Below are 19,086 nucleotides of genomic sequence, written 5' to 3' on the forward strand. Positions count from 1 at the left end.
TAATGAATGGTATAATAGCCATAATGTGTTGAAAGAGAGGATTGGAATACATGGATGCGTGGAGGGCATTTGAGGACAGAAAGGAACTGTATGCATGAGACGACTTTCATTTGAGTGAGGAAGGGTGTAGGCATCTGGAGAGAATGCTGTTCTCGAAACTAGTCAGTGTGTGTCAATTCAGGGAAACTAGAATTATCAGGGTAGATGATAGTAGGGATGGCCTCTTGTGGGAATAGGTGCTTGGGCGAAGGGGGAATGCATCAGGTAATGCTGAATCTAGTGGAGTCTGGAGTGGCTAATGATAGGTATTGAAACAGTGACATTTCTATTCTTTATGCTAATGCCAGAAGTATCTGGAATAAAGGAAATGAATTGATGGCACTGAAGACATGGTTGTAGGTAATGATATACTGACAGGAATAGAAACAGCAGGGTACAGCATTTTTCGACAGGATAGGAAGGAAAAATGTGGTGGAGTACTACTTATAAGTGATAACTTATGACTTCTCAGAGTGGAGGATTTGGAGGGCAAGGGCCTCCAAACACTAATGGTTTTGAAAGCATATGGTGTAAGGTAGAGGTGGGCAAGACAGGATACTTAGTGGGATGTTGCTACAAGCCAGGGACTATAGAGGGTGAGGAGCAGGAGATATTTAGGTAGGTGAGTTTCTTGCAAGTGCAAGAAGAATGATTGTTTCAGGAGATTTCAACTATAGCAGTACATATTGGGAAGAGGGAAACTGCATGTAGCAGAAGGAACACGAGGTTCAAGAGTTTTGGGTTTGGTCATAGCATCAGAAGAGCTGATTATAACAGATGGCATATCTGCCCCCAGTTGGAGAGAGTGACCATGTGGTCTTGACTTGGAAAATGAATAGACATGCAGGAGTATCGAGGAGAGGGGAATGTATGTGGATTTATAAGGCAGGTGATTATAATAGTCTTAGATATCAACTTGGGGCAGTTCCGTGGAGGGAGGAATTGGAAGCATGAGATATCATTAGTGCTTGGGAAGTTGTGAAGGCATATCTATTGGCAGCAATGGAAGGCTGTATACCGTGAGTGAAAAAGAGAACACAATTTGTTATAAAGTGGGTGACAAATAATAGTAAACAGGAAGTAAAAAAGAGGTTATGGAAGAGATATAAGGAGAGGGGTAAAGAGTAGATTATTATTATTATTATTGCGGGAAACTCCAGGGAGTCCTTAGACTCATCGAGGGAAGCCCTAAACATCATGTCCACACAACTATAGGACATTCTAACAGCATCTATCATACCTTACCTTGAACTCACTCACCGTCATAGCACCCACAACAGATTCTGGCAGCTTATTCCGCTCATTTACCACTCTAAAAGTAAAGAACTCAGCTCTAATGCCCTTGCTAACCACACTCTTTCCCAGCTTCCATAGGTGTCCCCTAGTTCTCCCACCACCAGTCCTAATTTCAAAAATATCCTCTGAATTAATCCTATAGAAACCCTTTAGCAATTTGAATGCCTCAATCATATCTCCCCTTTTCTGCCTATCAACTAATTTCTGCAACCCAAAAATCTTCAACCTGTTCTCATAAGGTTCATTCCATAGACCTGCTATCATCTTGGTCGTTCGCCTCTGCATCCTCTCCACCTCCTCCCCCATCAAGAAGAAACCTAGGTGACCAAATCTGGGCACAGTAGTCGAGATGAGGTCTTATCAAGGCTCGGTACAGAGGTACAATAACTTGCTTGTCTCTGCTCGTCAAAGTATTTTTCAACAACCAAGTGAGTTGATGAGCTGATTTAGCCACTCTTGCAATGTGCCCCCTAAACTTCATCTCCCTATCTACCAACACTCCCAAATCCCTGACCTCGTCAATCTCCTGGAGTACAGTTCCACCAATGTGGTATACTGCTGCTAATCTTTTCACCCCCAAAATGCATAACCTTACACTTTGCCACATTAAATTGACATCCATTCTCCTTAGCCCAGTCCTCCAATCTATCCAAATCATCCTGCAAAATTTTGACATCATGTGCATTCAGTATTGCTCTACACAACTTTGCATCCATGTTCATAAACAAATGAACATTTCCTCTCAGATCCTTTCCTATATCATTAATGGACAAATTAAATAGTAGTGGTCCAAGAACAGAACCCTGCAGCATACCACTAGTCACAGGTCGTCTTTTGGACTCTACCCCTGAATAAACTACTCTCTGATATCTCTCCATCAACCACCCTCCTATCCATTCTCACCAACCCTATATCCATCCCCATATGCTGCAGTTTACTGATTAGAATTATATGTGGTATCCTGTCAAAGGCCCAGCAGTATCACTGTATACCCATTACCCTTATCCAGTACAGCCGTCACTGTGTTATAAAACGTAAGCAAGTTAGTGAGGCATGATCTACCCTTCACAAAACCATGCTGTCCCCCATACAGTATCCGATTTTCATCTATCCATTCCTGTATTTTTCTCTTGATTACTTTCTCCAAAACCTTGACAACGACTCCTGATATGCTGATGCTGATCGGCCGGTAATTTGCAACAGCAGTCTTGGAACCTCCTTTATGCAGTGGAAATATTTTCCACTCCCTCAGGACTAACCCAGACCCAAGACGCAAACAAAATGGTCAAGGGCACTGACAATTTTTTAGCCGCTTTATGTAAGACCCGAGTATACCATTCAATCCCACAGATGTATTCACATTAAGGTTTTGTAATATATTATTCACCGCAATTCCCGTATAAGCTATTGGTTCCTTCATTCCTGCAATATCATCGCCTGGATGATATACTCTTGCAAAGCGCTTGCTCAGTAATTCCACTATATCAACTGATTCAGTTACCTCCCTACCATCGGCATTCCTTAAAATCATTCTGCTCTATACATTTTTTCTTTTACTTGCAGCATATCGAAAAAACTGTTTGGGATTCTCTTTAGCTTGCGTGGCTAATTCCCTTTCATAATCAATTCATTCCTGCAATATCATCGCCTGGATGATATACTCTTGCAAAGCGCTTGCTCAGTAATTCCACTATATCAACTGATTCAGTTACCTCCCTACCATCGGCATTCCTTAAAATCATTCTGCTCTATACATTTTTTCTTTTACTTGCAGCATATCGAAAAAACTGTTTGGGATTCTCTTTAGCTTGCGTGGCTAATTCCCTTTCATAATCCGCTTTTCTTTTTCTTACCACACTCATTACCCTTCTGTCCTGTGGACAGAAGGTCCCCAGAATTTGAAGGGGATAACTAAGATGGTACCAGGACTGTACAGTGTTAGTTATGAAGATAGGCTGAGAGAATGTGGACCGCAGAGTTTGGTAGATGGAAGAAGACTTTTATGCTGTTGAAAGGTGGTTTCAGGGCTGACACTGGGGAGTTTTTCATTTGGTGAAACAGGGGGAGAAGAGCAAATACAAGGGATCATCCCTGGAAGTTACAAAAGGTAGCTGTGAGCAAGAGGATGAGGATGGTTTCTCTGCATAGAAGATGATTGAACCGTGGAATGCATTGCTTGATAGAGTGGTGAGAACAGGATTGGTCAATGAATGGCATGATAGACTTTGTTTTTTATCTTGGGCCTTCCACAATGAGTTGTGTGACTCCACGGGTGGCCTTAATCATAATAGTAATATCTGCATCATTCCAATCTTTGCATATGGAAGTGAGACATGGGCAGTGACTGAAAAACAGGAAGACAAGTTGTAAGTGGCTCAAATAGCTTTGTAGAGAAGAATGTTTCACATAATGAAAAAGGGGTTTCATTTATTTCTTTTATGAATGAAAGTAAAATACATTGATGTCAGAATTTTGCTCTTAATGTCAGGTTAAAATACATTTTGCATTATAATTTCCTTGTTACCAAATTATAACAAAGTTGAGTGATTATGAAATATGCAGGTTAAGGTTGAAGAATAATTAAAGGCACTGTACCGATATTGAAAAAAAAAGTTAGATTAAAAAACAATTGATAGGTTCTTCATTCTTTAAAAAAAAAAATTAATTATTTGATAATTTGCATTGGCTAGGTTGTATTTCTTATGAGTAGTCAATATAGATAAATAACAAAATAATTTATTTGAATTACATAACTCGTCAGTGTCATTCTCAGCATGCTGGAAACCATCTTGGTTGGGTGAGTGATTAGGATACCATCTCTTTTTCCACCTAACAGGCTGTGGGTCTGAATTAACACTTTTGCTACTGTGGCATTGATGTTGTTTCATGACTCTTTTAGCAGACAATTTTAAATGCAAACTTTGAGACCATCACCTCACTTAGTGGAGAGTTAAGGTATCTTAAAAAAGTTCGTGTTAGGTTTCTGGAACAGGGTTCCTAAATTATCTAATCCTCTGCCTATCCGCAACACTGCTATAAATTGTTAACTTTTCATGGGTGGGATTTACATGACAAAAAATATAAACAATGAAATCACTCTTTGCAGTATTTTTTTTTTTTTTTGTCTTATATAGCTGATGTGCCAGGTCTTAAACAGAGTCACATCCAGATCTGGTTGCTTTTACTTAGTTGTCAGTATGGAAATTCCAGGACTAGAAGCAGTTGATCATTTTCCCATTTTAGCAGCAGTTGCTGGCATTTTAATATCCTTAATACTTAATGGATCTCCTCATAGGTAGGTGACCATTTTTATGTATATTATGTGCAACGCATTTCTGCTGTTCACTACAGAAAATCTGTAGGGGAACAAAGGAATAGTTTTGAATTTCCTTTAGAATTGTTAATACTGTTGAAACTTTGGCCAGGACTATTATGAGGGATGAGTTTATTATAATTAGTGAATTTACTAAAATGGTATTTGTTATAGTGAGAATTGACTATCTTAATTTAATAATGAGATTGTATGATTTAGTATTAATTGCTGGTAAACAACAAAAAAGTAGGTTTATAACAACTATTATATGTTCATATTTTCAAGATGATAGGAAATTGCAAGGGGTTAAAAGATAGGTATTCATTCTTAATTACAGAATAATTAAATAAAGACTTCTCATATCTAAAACTCTTTCAGCATTAAGAGACAGTCAAAAATGGCAGAGAGGTTCCATCAAAATTATGTATCATTATGATTATTGTAGACTCCTCTACAGTTCTTCATTTTGGTACAGGAGGGTCTACACGATGCTCATCATAATTTCCCCTAAACTCAATCCATGATAATACTATTTCATCAGTCAACTCCTTTATTCATTCATCCCAAGTAATGGCACATTCTGTTTGTGTATTTTAAATAGTCTGTATATCTGGCAGTGGGGAGGGGTAAAGAATTGTATGGTTTTAGTTTATTAATGGCAGAGGGGTGCTTAAGGGTCAAAGCTGTATAACTGAGAGGAGACCTCCACATAGCCTTTAAAGGAATGCGGAGAACCGACCAGGGCTTCTGGTCTAATGTCCAATCCTCACCTTCTCGTGGTGCACCCTGTTAGGTATCTACCTGGATACTGAATGAACGAGTATGGGCTGGCAATTTGGAATTTAGCCAAACAAATTGTATTCTTATTGGCTTAAAGCAATATACAAAATGATGGTACAACATGACAAAATTTCATGCCTGCTAGGGCGTTGCCCGGTTAAACAAGGCTCACGTTGTTTTCGCCAGGGAACCAGGACAAACAGCGAAAAGTCAGCTACTGGAACAAATCTGAAAGCACATCCCAACTCAACATCACCAGAGTTAAAGATCAGTACTATCAACATAAGAAGCCTGAATGACAAAGAAATGGAGCTAGCTGAAGAATTAGATAAGTACCAGATTGACATAATCTTTCGGAGCAATAAATACAAAATGTTATATTCAGGAAATGACAATCAAGGAAAAGAAGGAGTAGCCATAGTATTCAACACAAAATACGAGGCTAATCTTCTTGAATGGCAGGCAGTCTCAAGTAGAGTGATGCGGACTAATATCAGAATAGGGAATTGAACAATGAGATTTATTTGTGCCTAAGGCCCCACAGAAGGTTCTACTAAGGTAGAAGTGGAGGAATTTTTTGATGCTTTACAAAAAGCAACTGACACAATGAAAAAGGAAAAGTTGGTCCTTGTTGGGGATCTAAATAGCAGAGTAGGAAATGATTGTCAGACATACAAAAATATTTTGGGCAAATTTGGAGAAAACAGCAAAGCTAATAATAATAGCCAATACCTGTTGGATTTCTGCTCAAGGCAGATGACAAGGTGCCAAGAGAGAAGTTATTCAATAAGCTACAGTTATATGGTGTCAATGGGACATTATATCAAGCAATACTTAGTCTTTATTTGAGTTGTAAGTCAGCAGTTAGAATTGAAGGAAATACAGGAAGATGGTGTAATGTTAAATCTGGTGTGAGACAAGGATGTACATTATCCCCTCTGTTATTCATTATCTATATGGATGACATTATGAAGGAAAGTGGTATTAAACATAATATCAGAATTGGAGATGTTAATGTCAGCTCTTTGCTTTATGCGGACGATGTTATACTTCTAAATAAATCTGCTATGAGTCTACTAGATTCCTTGACTAAATTGAATAACTGTTGTAATAGATATGGTATGAAGGTGAGCATTAAAAAGACAAAGACAATGAAAATAGGTAGAATTGTTGAAAATGTCAACTATGTTGTGAACGGGGAATCTGTGGAACAAGTAAAACATTTCAGCTACTTAGGCACAATTTTTAGTGAAGATGGTAAATTAAATATGGAAATAGACAACAGAATCAACAAAGCTGGTATGGTAGTAAGTCGGATGAATAAATTCATATGGAATAAGAGAGAAATTAGTCGGAACACTAAATTAGCTGTATACAAGACAGTGTTCAAACCAGTTTTAACTGATGGATCTAAGAGCTGGGTCAGAAGTAAAACACTTGACCAAAGACTAGAGACTGCAGATATGAGAGTCCTGAGAACGATTAGAGGCGTGAACAGATGGCAATATCATATTAAAAACCAGGATATTAGGAAAGAACTTGACATTGTCAGCTTCCAGGAATGTGTTAGCAGAGCTAATCTCAGGTGGTATGGTCACTTAAACAGAATGGGCGAGAAAAGATTAGCAAAACAAGTGTTCTCTGCCAGGTTGGCAGGAAAACGACCCAGAGGAAGACCAAGATATAGGTGGATTGATACGGTACAAAGTGCCTTAGACGATAGAAATATAAGATCTGATAATGTTGGAGTCTTGACAAGTAACAGACTGATTTGGAGGAAAATTGTAGATAGGAAGTTTGTAATATGTAAATTTTTCATGTAGTACTATCATATTCTGTACACCTGTTGAGGCTACATGTCAGGAATTTGATGATGATGATAGTTTATTAATAATTTCAGTAGGCCAGAAGATGACCTTTTCAACTATAAGTAACTTGATCTGTGTATTGGTAGGGTCATAGTCTAAGGTAGTGGGTCCCAAACTTATTTGGCTTACTGCCCCCTTTTCCAAAAAGAAATTATTCAAGACCCACTCCCCTGGAAACTACTTTGTAAGATCTGACCAACTCTACCTGATGCATATAAAAGAAAATCAGATCAGATTCTTGAGTTTTAAGCAAACAAACAGATACAGAAAAATTTGTGTTTTTTTATGCATCTATTAGAGATCCTTGAAGTTTTGGAAATAAGACACCTTGGAACTGAAATTTAAAACTATTTATTGAAATCAACAAAAGAAACATAAATTGCACATAAACATAGGTTTATGTGCAATTGAAAAACCTATGTGCATCACAGTTGCACATAAACCTATGTGCAATTTTCAGCTCCAATTTGTCTTCTAGACAAGTTGGAGCAGAAAATTTAATAATACTATTAAAATTAAGAAAACAAATATAAATTGCACATACATAAAAATCAAATATGAAATAGTAAATAATGATCAGTAATATTAAAAGCAATCCTAATGGGAAGGATGAGCCTGGTGTGCTGCTACCAATTTATTGATATTTGGCTCTGTATTTGTTAGCAGCATTCTTAAATCATCACAATCAGCTTTTGCAGGTTTTTTTTTTTTTTTTTTTAGTTAAAAGATTTGTGACTGCACTGAACCCATTCCACTAAATATGATGATGGGAATGCGATTAAAAACTTCTTTACTACAGCCCACAATCCAGAATAAAGTATGGGCATCTACTTTTGCAATGAGAACTGTCAGTACCTGTTTTTGAATTTTAATTTCAATTCCTCATTTGTTGTTACTTCTATCAGTTCTCTTCTTGTAATTGTAAAGATTCTTCTGTTTTTGTACTACTTGAAAATGGGTCCAAAACTCAGTCGGGTATTTTCATTTCAAGAATATCTTTAAATTGTTGGCTGAAATCACAATGGAGAGCCTCTAAGTGCTGACAATAACTGAGCATGTCGTCATCACATTTTTCCACTGGCTGAATTCTCTTCGTCCTAAGTTTCATTTGTACAGGACAAGTTTTGACATAAAAACAGAAATAACAGCTTTTGTTTTTATTAAATTCAGCCCATCTCATTGGAGCTGTAGATTTGTTGCATTAAGTTTGTCAAACAAGTTGGTCAAATAAGTTATGTCACTTCTGAACTTAATCAAGTTGGCTTATAAAGAATCATTTCTGTTTTCTAAAAACTGTAGCACTTAGTCAAAGAGTTTATGAAATTGATTCAAACAGGCACCCTTTGATAGCCAACAAACTTCTGTATGGGGCAACAAGCAATTGAATTCTTCATCATTTTCAATACAAAGTTGTCCAAACAATTTGTCATTCAATGAATGACTTTTGATTTTGTTGCCTGCTGTAATTACATAATGTAATGACTTGTGTATGTGATCAGCGAAGTATTTGGCAACTAAATGTTGACAATGAATGACACTGTGTACAGTGAATACATTGCCTGCTGTAATTACATAATGTAATGACTTGTGTATGTGATCAGTGAGGTATTTGGCAACTAAATGTTGACAATGAATGACACTGTATACAGTGAATACATTTGGCAGCACCTCTTTGAAATATGCAATAAAACCACAATAGTGCCTTACCATCACCGGAGCACCATCGGTAGCAACTGACAAGATATTATTCAGAGGGATTTCTTTTTCTTTAAAAAAACTCTTAAAATGCATTAAATATCGATTCACCTTTAGTGTCAGTTAGCACATTTTTAGCAAATAATAATTGTTGGCAAATTTTTTCTTCTTTTATGTATCATACATATGTTAAAAATAAAACTTCATTTCCTGGTAAAGTACACTCATCAAGTTGTATAGAGAGGTGGGTTGTTTTTAAATACTCGCATAATGAGTCTTCAACATCCTGGACCATTTCATCAATTCTTCGTTGCACTGTATTATTGCTGAAATGAATTTTCTTGGTAATATCAGAGGCTGGCTTGTGCAGTACAGTGCATGTGACCTCACTAACAGCTGGTAGGATTAGTTCTTCACCAATAGTATGCTGTTTTCCTGATTTAGCAATCAGTAAAGAAATGTAAGAGGCATGCAACCCATCATTATCTAGTTTGAATGCTGCTGAAAACATACCTGCCAATGTTAATTATTTCAAAAATTTTTCTTTAAGTTCTTGAAAATACAATAAATCTTTATCCTTTTTATTAACATGAACTTTTGTTAAATGTTCTTCTAGCCTTGAAGACTTCATAGATTCATTTGAAAAAACTTTTTGGTAATTCAGGCACATTGGTAATGTTTTGTTTGTAGGGATTGAATAAAACGTATTTCAAATATTTTATATTTTATATTACTTAATTATTTAAAATAAAGAACCAATAGGCTTCATTTCAGCGATGTAAAACATTATTTAAATTAAGGGGATATTAAATCCCACATTGTTTTAAAACCGAATAAGAAACTCAAAGATCGGAATCAAGGAGTTTCATGATGAATATAGTAACTATAAAAGTATCGGCGACTACTAGCATAAGCTAAAGCATGTAGTTCAAGTAGGTAGTACAAACTAGGGCAACTTGTTGCAAAGGTGGAGAAAGTTCTGATCGCTATTCTTAGTATTTCACATAATATAAAACCCATCTCCTAGGAGATGTATGATGTTATACATTATGGTGGGAGGTCAGTACCCAGACTGGTTTCGATCTTTATTGAGATCTCATCAGTGAGTAGCTGGAACAGATTCAATACTAAGAGTATAGCGAAAAGAACTTATGTACTCTGCTATATGAGTTGTCAAAAAGGTGCACCCATAAATTAATTAAAATAAAGAGCGAATAGGCTTCATTTTGAATAGAATAGCGATCAGAACTTTCTCCACCTTTGCTACGAGTTGCCCTAGTTTGTACTATGTACTTGAACTACGTGTTTTAGCTTACGCTAGTAGTCGCCGATACTCTTATAGTTACTACATTCGACATGAAATTCTTTGATTCCGATCTTTGAGTTTCTTATTTGGTTTTAAAACAATGTGGGATTTAATATCCCCTTAATTTAAATAATGTTTTACATTGCCGAAATGAAGCCTATTGGCTCTTTATTTTAAATAATTTATGGGAGCACCTTTTTGACAACTCATATAGAAGAGTATACAAGTTCTTTTCGCTATACCCTTAGTATTATATTTGGTCTAGCTACTCACTGATGAGATCTTAATAAAGATCAAAACCGGTCTGGGTAGTGACCTCCCACCATAATGTATAACATCATACATCTCCTAGGAGATGGATTTTACATTATGTGAAATACTAAGAATAGCGATCAGAACTTTCTCCACCTTTGCTACGAGTTGCCCTAATTTGTACTATGTACTTGAACTACGTGCTTTAGCTTACGCTAGTAGTCGCCGATACTTTTATAGTTACAATATTCGGCATGAAACTCTTTCATTCCGATCTTTGAGTTTCTTATTCGGTTTTAAAACAATGTGGGATTTAATTTAATATCCCCTTAATTTTATATTACATTCTCTACATTTCTTCTTGGGTTCAGCTACGATATTATCTGTAAAAAAAGTTAAATTTACAAAATTACTAGAATGCAATTTCTCAGATATCTAAACCAAATTATTTTTAAAAGAAAAAGGTATAAAAATACTCACCTGAAATCTGCTGTTTTATTGGAACAACAATAATTTGCTTTGTGTGTAAGTAAGGTACCAACTAGTTATCAAATATGCACTATATCAAATTGCTAACTGTTTGTTGCACAATTCAGAAACAATCTAAAACTAATTACATAAATCAAGTGGATATTAAATCCAGAATGTAGAAACTATTCAAGTTTCATACAAAATTTGACCAGAATTTTGTCCTTTTCGCTGCCCTCCCCACTTCAATTCAACGTCCCCTTTTGCTCATGAGGCCACTACTGTCCCCCCCCCCCCCGGATTGTTTCAGCGCTCCCAAGTGGGCGGTACTGCCCACTTTGGGAAGCACTGGTCTTAGGAAATATAAGTTGAGCAATCTTTAAGCAAAGGGCAAGTTTTAATGTGTAGTCATGGTGGTTTAGAGCTACTGTAGCATTATCAGATTTAGTAATTATTATTCTGTTGTGCTTCTTCATTTCCAGTAGTCCTTCATTTTTCTAATGGGAGAGGTTACTTTTTTAGTGGTTTTGCTTGTATCAGTACATTGGCAACATCCAGTTTGATATTGTTAGCAATATGAGTGGGAAGAATAAGAATCCCATGTTCAATCTGAATCATGATTTCTTCTGTAGGAATTTTTTTTTGTTGCAATTGCATAGTTATGGCCAAGAGCAGGACACTAATTGCTTCTTTCTTGAGGGTAAATGAAGATAAGTTTATTAGGGTGTTTACTTGAGAGAGAGAGAGCAGAATTTTTTTTAGATTAGTATACTTATTGATGTGCTAACTTTTTGAGCCATTCAGGACTTGCTGACCATGCTTTGCAGGATACAATGGAAGAAGGCCACTCTTCTCTACCACAGTGAATATATGTAAATATGAAAACCTATTCCTTGAATCTGCTTCTGCCTTAAGAAACCTGAACATCAACAAATTTAGTTGCATGAAACTTTCCCAAATTTGGGAACTCCTATCCTCTGTGCTTCAGCCTCCCAGCTAAGGATACCCATTTAAGCTCACTGGAGGGCATTATTTAGGACTTCAGGCTTACTTGCAGTTGCCATGCTTCAGCCTCATTACACAGTAGTGCTGGTATGTATGTATTATACGAGGGTGATCTGAAAAGTCGGAAGTTTTTTTCCACTTGGTGGTTACACTATAATAAATTTAGTTTAATCCTTTATCTAAGTGTAAGCAAACAAAGTTTGCGCCTGAAGTATCTTCAGGACTGAGGCAACTCGTGGTAAAGATGGACTAAGCTCTTATCACTTGTCTTAGTATCTCCCATAATGCAAAGCACATCTCCTTGCCGACATGTATAATGCTATGCAGTAAGGGAAGGGCCACTATCAGACCAGTTTGGGACTGGCATGAGACCCCTAAGGATTCCATGATGGCTTTTTGCTTTGCTTCCTGGCAAATCAGAATTAACTTACAGCAGATTATTCAGTGTTAAAGTGCCTTAAAGGGCTTACGTTCATCATTAGATCCCAAAACATTAATGGTTGACTTCGAGAAAGCAACTATCAATGCTTTTTCTAACATATTTATATCAACAACTATAACACATTGTTTATTTCATATGGCACAAAAACTTTATCTCAAAATTGTTGCCATTGGTTTGAAGTTATGCTATCAAACAGATGCTGAATTCAATGCGAAAATTAAATGCTTCACAGCATTAGCATTTTTTCCAGTGAGCGATGTTACTGATAGATTTGTTGAATTGGCAATCCACAGTAAAAATTAATTATTTACACAGCATCTTTTTTATTTTGCACAATTTTTAAATGATTTCATTATATTATGTATCACTGACATTCACCTTAATAAAGATTTGTCTTTTTAATGAATTTATAATACCCTTTATCATCCATTGATTATTTACAAAAATTAATGTAAAATGTCTTACGGTGAAAATGTTTTATGCTGAAAATTTCTTATGGTGTAAATGTTCACAGCGAAAATGTTTGCGCCAAATTTTCTGGTCACGCTGCAAAATACCCCTCTACAGCTGCAATCACTTCTTGATTTGAAGAAAAACACTGACCAGCAAGGAAGAGTTTTAGTTTTGGGAAGAGATAGAAGTCAGAGGGAGCCAAATCTGGGGAATAGGGTGGATGTTCCAACAATTCATAGTACAGTTCCCTTAATTTTTCCATTGCCAAAAACACCTTTGTGGGCAGTTCATTGGCCTGATGAAAGATGATTTTTTTTTCCTTCTGCAAACTGGATCTTTTCTCATGAATTTTTTCTTCTAGTCTGGTTAAAAGATCAGAATAATATTCCACAGCTATTGTTTTTCCATTTTCAAGATAATTAATATAAACAAAATGCCTTTAGCATCCCAAAACACTGATGCCATGACCGTTCCTGCTGATAGAACCGACTTTTTCTTCTTTGGTGCTGAACAACTGGCTTCTGTGCACTGTTTTGATTGCTGTGTAATGGTGAATCCAAGTCTCATCCATAGTAATAAATCAACGCACAGAATCAGTTTTATTCTTGTTAAAACCCTCGAAACTGTTCAGAGATTTTCATGCGAGTGCGTTTTTGATCAGCATAGCACCCATCTTGTGCAAAGCTTTTTCATTTGCAATTCTTCATGCAAAATACATCCTACACGTTCTTTTGAAATGCCTGTAGTCTCAGCAATTTCACACACTTTGACTCGTCGGTCATCCACTACATATCATGCACTTGATCAATGATTTCTGGTGTTAAATGTAGAAAGTATTTTCTTTGGGTATAATAAATGTTAAAGATACCAAGCTATTTTAAACTTGGTTTTACTCCATTTCCCAAGTAAGCAAACAGACAACCAAGTCAAGTTTGCACCTGCAAGTGTTGCAATTCTAGCTGACCCTGCACGTAGTGCAAGACCAAGGCAACTCATGGTAAAAATAGAATAAGCTTTGATCACCAATCTTAATATTTACCCTTAATGCAAAGCACATCTCCTGGAGGAGATGTATGATGCTTTGTATTAAAGGCAAGGGGCCACCACCCAGACCAGTTTTGACCTTTATTGAGGTCTCATCAGTGGGAGCCAGGCTAGAAATACCAAGATTGTAGTAATACAGAGCTTATAAGTATTTTACCAGAATTAAGATTGGTGATCAGAGCTTATTCTATTTTTACCATGAGTTGCCTTGGTCTTGCACTACGTGCAGGGTCAGCTATACTTGCAACACTTGCAGGCGCAAACTTGACTTGTTTGTCTGTTTGCTTACTTGGGAAATGGAGTAAAACCAGGTTTAAAATTGCTTGATATCTTTAACATTGATTTTTGGTGTTGTTATACTTTTTAGACATCCTTCACATGGATCATCTTCAAGGCTGGTATGTCCACATTTAAACTCGGCAGCCCATTTCTTAATTGTCAAAAATGAAAGAGAAGAGCGCCCATAAACTTTTATGGGCACTTCAAATGAATTTCTTTTGGCGTTAAACCTTCTTTTACAAATAATTTTATAACCTCACGATACTCAATTATATGCATTTCAAGGGATACAGGCAACATCTTCAGACAGATATATAAAACAAACTACTTGATAGAATGACTTGCAATTTCACATGGATACTTATGACAGATGTACCAACTTAGGGGGAAAAAAAAATCTTGCTGATAGTGTTGCCATCTATGATCAAAGCCAAGAACTTTTCAGACCACTCTCATATTACATTGTGTTTCCCTGATGATGAAAATTTGACTTTGCTAAAATATTGGAAGTATTAATTAAATTTATTGTAATTAATATTATTTTGTTTAATTTGGAATTTGCTTAAAATATTATGGATATGAATAGTCAATAGAAGCCTTACCACAAGACTTACATAATACATGGAGATTTCACAGCACATAAGGCCTGTCTTTACAATAAGCAGAAACTGAAGCTTTCCAGAGAACTGAACAGATTAGCTTTTCTAAAAGGTTGATAGGATAATAATGTCATCCCTAACTGTTGTATTGAGATATCACTTTAATTCACCAATGGCTCTCTGCGGGCAAAGCGAGCCGATATGCTTGCTTTGCCCCTTTTATGTAAACAGATTGGCGCCATGCACATTCTACTTGCTGATATTAACAAAGCTATTTGTGTGGTAAAAAGAGGAACTTGCCATAACACTTAACACTGACTTTTGGATGATCCTTTCAGACATCTGTAATGCTTCAGCAGCCAATGAATCAAAAAATATAAAGTCAATGCAAGTGTGCAAGTGCACTAATTAACAAGTGCCAATTAGTGCACTTGCTCTTGGCCATAACTATGCTTTCAGACCAGCATCACTTGGTTCCAATACCCTGCTGCTGTGTTTGCCATGCAGTGTAACCTTTAGACATCCGGAAAGAGGGATCCTGGCAGTCACACTACTTTGGCCTCTTCTTCAGCAAGGCAGTCATGAATGGACCAGCCAGGAGCAATCGACTAATGTGCTTGCCTGCAAAGGTCACTGGTGTTGCAGTAAGTCTCTCACCCAATGGTTAGGATCCAAGGATTGCTGTTGTGCTGGTATAGCATCTGGGGGGGTAGCCTTGGTATTTCGCTCCTGAGCACAGTGATTGTTTGCCAGTCAGTGGGCATCCATGTGTGGCTCCATGGTGGGTGTGAAGCTCTGACACTGAACCAAAATCTACTTGAGCATGATTTCTTCCTCAAACATGTTAGGGGCCCTAGCAAAGTCCCTACCAAGATTCAGCATTTGGTAATAGAAGTAAGAAACAAAAGATATATGATACCAGTATAAATGTACCAGTGTTTTTGATCATCCATGCAACAAGTGAAAAGTCAATAGGGAACGTGTCACCCTTCTTTATTCAAAAGGAGTTAAAAGACTGGCAGGACTCCTTGAAACTGTTAAGAAATGAAGTTTTGTTGATATCCTTGTGGAAACATTGTGTCAGCAACATTCCAAGAAGCTACTGAGAGCATCATCAATGGGTGGAATAACAATCACAGTAACACCTCATAAAACACCCAACTCTTGTAGAGGAGTGATATCAGAATATTATCTCCAAAGTTAGTCACCACCACCACACCTGCTCTGAGATCCTCATATACTGAGAAGGTAACAATTAAGAAAATGTCAACAGCAACTTAAACATGTATTTCTATTCCACCATCTGATTTCACTATACCTGAACTTTATGATTGCAAGCACTTCTCTGTTGAAAGCATTAACTGCATGACCTCCAGAGACAACTCCAAAAATGGTTTGATTTGATGAGAACCCACTTGTCGAAAAACGTATGGCAAAAATATCACTTAAAGATAAACCACCAACATCCCCCATCAAAAAAATGTTCAGTATCTGCTAAAAGCAAATTAAACTTGCCAACTGACCCTGGCATATCAAATGTATTGAATATTTTATCAGAAGAGATGATCACTGGCCATGCATACCTCCTAAAAACAATTGATAAATATAAACCTGACCAAGGTTTAAAAGTGCCAACACAAATAGACGAGGTCAAATCATTGAAAGAATCCTTGAAAATAATGACCTCTCCCTTTTGAATAATAGACAATACTTTCTTTCATATGCCTATCTGCTCATATTCTGCAATCGATCTTACAATCTGCTCCTTTTCCATTCTTCCACTGTTCATGCGGAATGTTGAACTAGCATGTGGAAGCGTTCACTTTCGTGTTCTTTGCACAATGTCTTCACAGGAACCATGCTCCCCTACATGGATGCCCATACAGAAAATGGACCAGGCTGACTGGAACACTTTTCTCATCTGGTAAAATTTACTGCTGATACTGTCAGTCAAACAACTATCAATGAAGCAGTAAAATATGTAGCAGACTGCATTGTCCAGGCAGCAACAGCCTCAATTCCAAGAACATCATCTCGATTTCCACTTTATCCTGCCTTGGTGGAATCTAGAATGCCAGACAGCTCAAAAAAAAAATAAAATAAAATAAGAGATCAAAACAGAGCATAGGGTATATTTTGGATCCAATTTACCTTATTAGTTAATCAAATGACCAGTGCCAAAATTGTATGGGATAAAATCTGGAAAATGAAAGGTGTGTGTGTGTACACACACACATTGGTATCCTTAATATATATTAAGGATACCAAGTAATTTTATAAACTTGGTTTTTTTACTCCTTTTCCCAAGTATATGTGTGTGTGTGTGTGTGTGTGTGTATATATATATATATATATATATATATATATATATATATATATATATATATATACACACACACACACACACATACATATACTTGGGAGAAAACCCTGTACATCTAAACAACAACCTAAGCTACAACCTTTCAGACTGTCATTCTGCTGTGATCAAATACTAGCGCTGACGAGATGGTATAAGCACACACACGTCTAACAATGTAGCCAATGAGGGAACAGCTTTGAATACATTGACTTCAACGTTTTAACGTTAAATATATACATTTACTTTCCGTGATGTTTACAGTTTTTTCCTCCATGTTTAATGATTATTTCTTTTATAATGTGCACCTGACGAAGGCTGTTAGAAAGTTGAAACTAGTTGTGTAGTACTAATAAACTGTTTTTTCCATTTCTCTCGGTTTAAGTCATTCAGTTCTTTTTAAAAATATGTATAACAACCGAGTAAATCAATCTTCATACATACATGCATACATATATATATATATATTTATTTAAAAAGAATTGAATGACAAAAACTGAGAAAAAAAGGAAAAAGGTTTAATAGTATCACACGACTAGTTTCGGCTTTTTACAGACTTCTTCAGGTGTTTTTATAAAAGAAAAAACCTTAAACATTGAAGATAAAAAAATTGTGAATAGCACAGGAAAGTCACTATACATATTTAATGAAAAAGTTGTAGTTAACATATTCATAGTAGTTCTGTTGTTGGTCATTGTTGGGTGAGTGCGTGCGTATGGCATCTCGTGAGTGCCAGTATTTGATCATAGCAGAATGACAATCTGGGAGGTTATAGCTTAAATTATTATTTAAATGTACAGGGTTGAGGATGATTTCTCTGGATTCTACAATTTTCCTCTCCAATTCCTCATGGCAACTGAAAATGTTGTTAGATCTATCCCAAAGGATTGTATGACCATGGTTTCATCATCAGAATTGGCCAAAAAAAGGACATTGCTGGATAAAGCACTGGCACGTGTTCTCTTGTAAGCAATGTCCCTCCTGTGCTCCTCCATACACAATTCAATAGACTTATACATCTGGCCAAAGTAAGGGATGTCGCAGTCACACCATATCTTATACACACCTGGATATTTTAGATTGTGATGGCTAGGCTTTGGATGGTTCACTAGGGAGCGGATCTTAGGAAGCGGAGTAAATAAAGTTCTAATGTTATATTTTTTGAGAACCTTGACTAATTTTTGAGAAACTGTGCTTATGTAAGGAATAGATATATTGCCTTTAACGTTATTCATTTCTTGAGTATGGTGACTAGGAGATTAAAAAGGAATTTTTTAGTAATTTTTTGAGAATAACCATTCAGTCTGAATGTAGATGTAAGAAAATTGATTTCTTTACGAAGTTCATCAGGATCATCAAGAAGAGAGCGAGCTCTATATGCCAAAGTAGAAATAATTCCAAGTTTCTGAGGAGGGAAATGATGGGACTGACTATGGGAGATATCTATTGGTGTGTGTGTAGGTTTTCTGTACATCGAAATTTTAAGTTTTTCGGAAGAATGGGTTAGTTTCATGTCCAAGAAAGGCAGGGAGCCATTAGTTTCAAACTCAGCCATGAATTTGATATTTGGATGTTGACTATTGAGATGTTCAAGGAAATCCAGGAGAGAATCATGGCCATGGCTCCAAATGAGGAAAATGTCGACCACATATCGTTTCCAAATTCCAAATTCTATGTGTATATATATATACACACACACACATATAGAACATACTGTTTGTTTACCTTAGACCATAATGGAAGTGTTATTTCCCAAAGCTATTGCAGACACTTATGGATAAAATTTTGCCAGAATCTCTGCAACAGCTTCATATCCTCCTAATTTTTAATACTGAAGGAGCAGCAAGAGAAACAAAGGCTAAATTTTTCTACTAATGGACTTGAGCCA

At 36.5% G+C, this 19,086-nt stretch overlaps 1 protein-coding gene across 3 annotated transcripts in view; it reads left to right on the forward strand.

Moving 5' to 3' along the window:
• The window catches only part of LOC150108890 (E3 ubiquitin-protein ligase RNF123-like), a 660,886-nt gene that overhangs the window by 604,604 nt on the left and 37,196 nt on the right, over positions 1–19,086 (forward strand). For all 3 annotated transcript variants that reach the window (XM_090410696.1, XM_090410708.1, XM_090410702.1), the window contains one exon: positions 4,470–4,630. In XM_090410696.1, the coding sequence (XP_090266822.1) occupies positions 4,470–4,630 (161 nt within the window). The remainder of the gene's footprint in view (positions 1–4,469; positions 4,631–19,086) is intronic.

Source organism: Typopeltis vanoorti, chromosome 2, assembly GCF_054136105.1.
Source record: "Typopeltis vanoorti isolate ZY-2024b chromosome 2, IOZ_Tvanoo_1.0, whole genome shotgun sequence".
Lineage (NCBI taxonomy): Eukaryota > Metazoa > Arthropoda > Arachnida > Uropygi > Thelyphonidae > Typopeltis > Typopeltis vanoorti.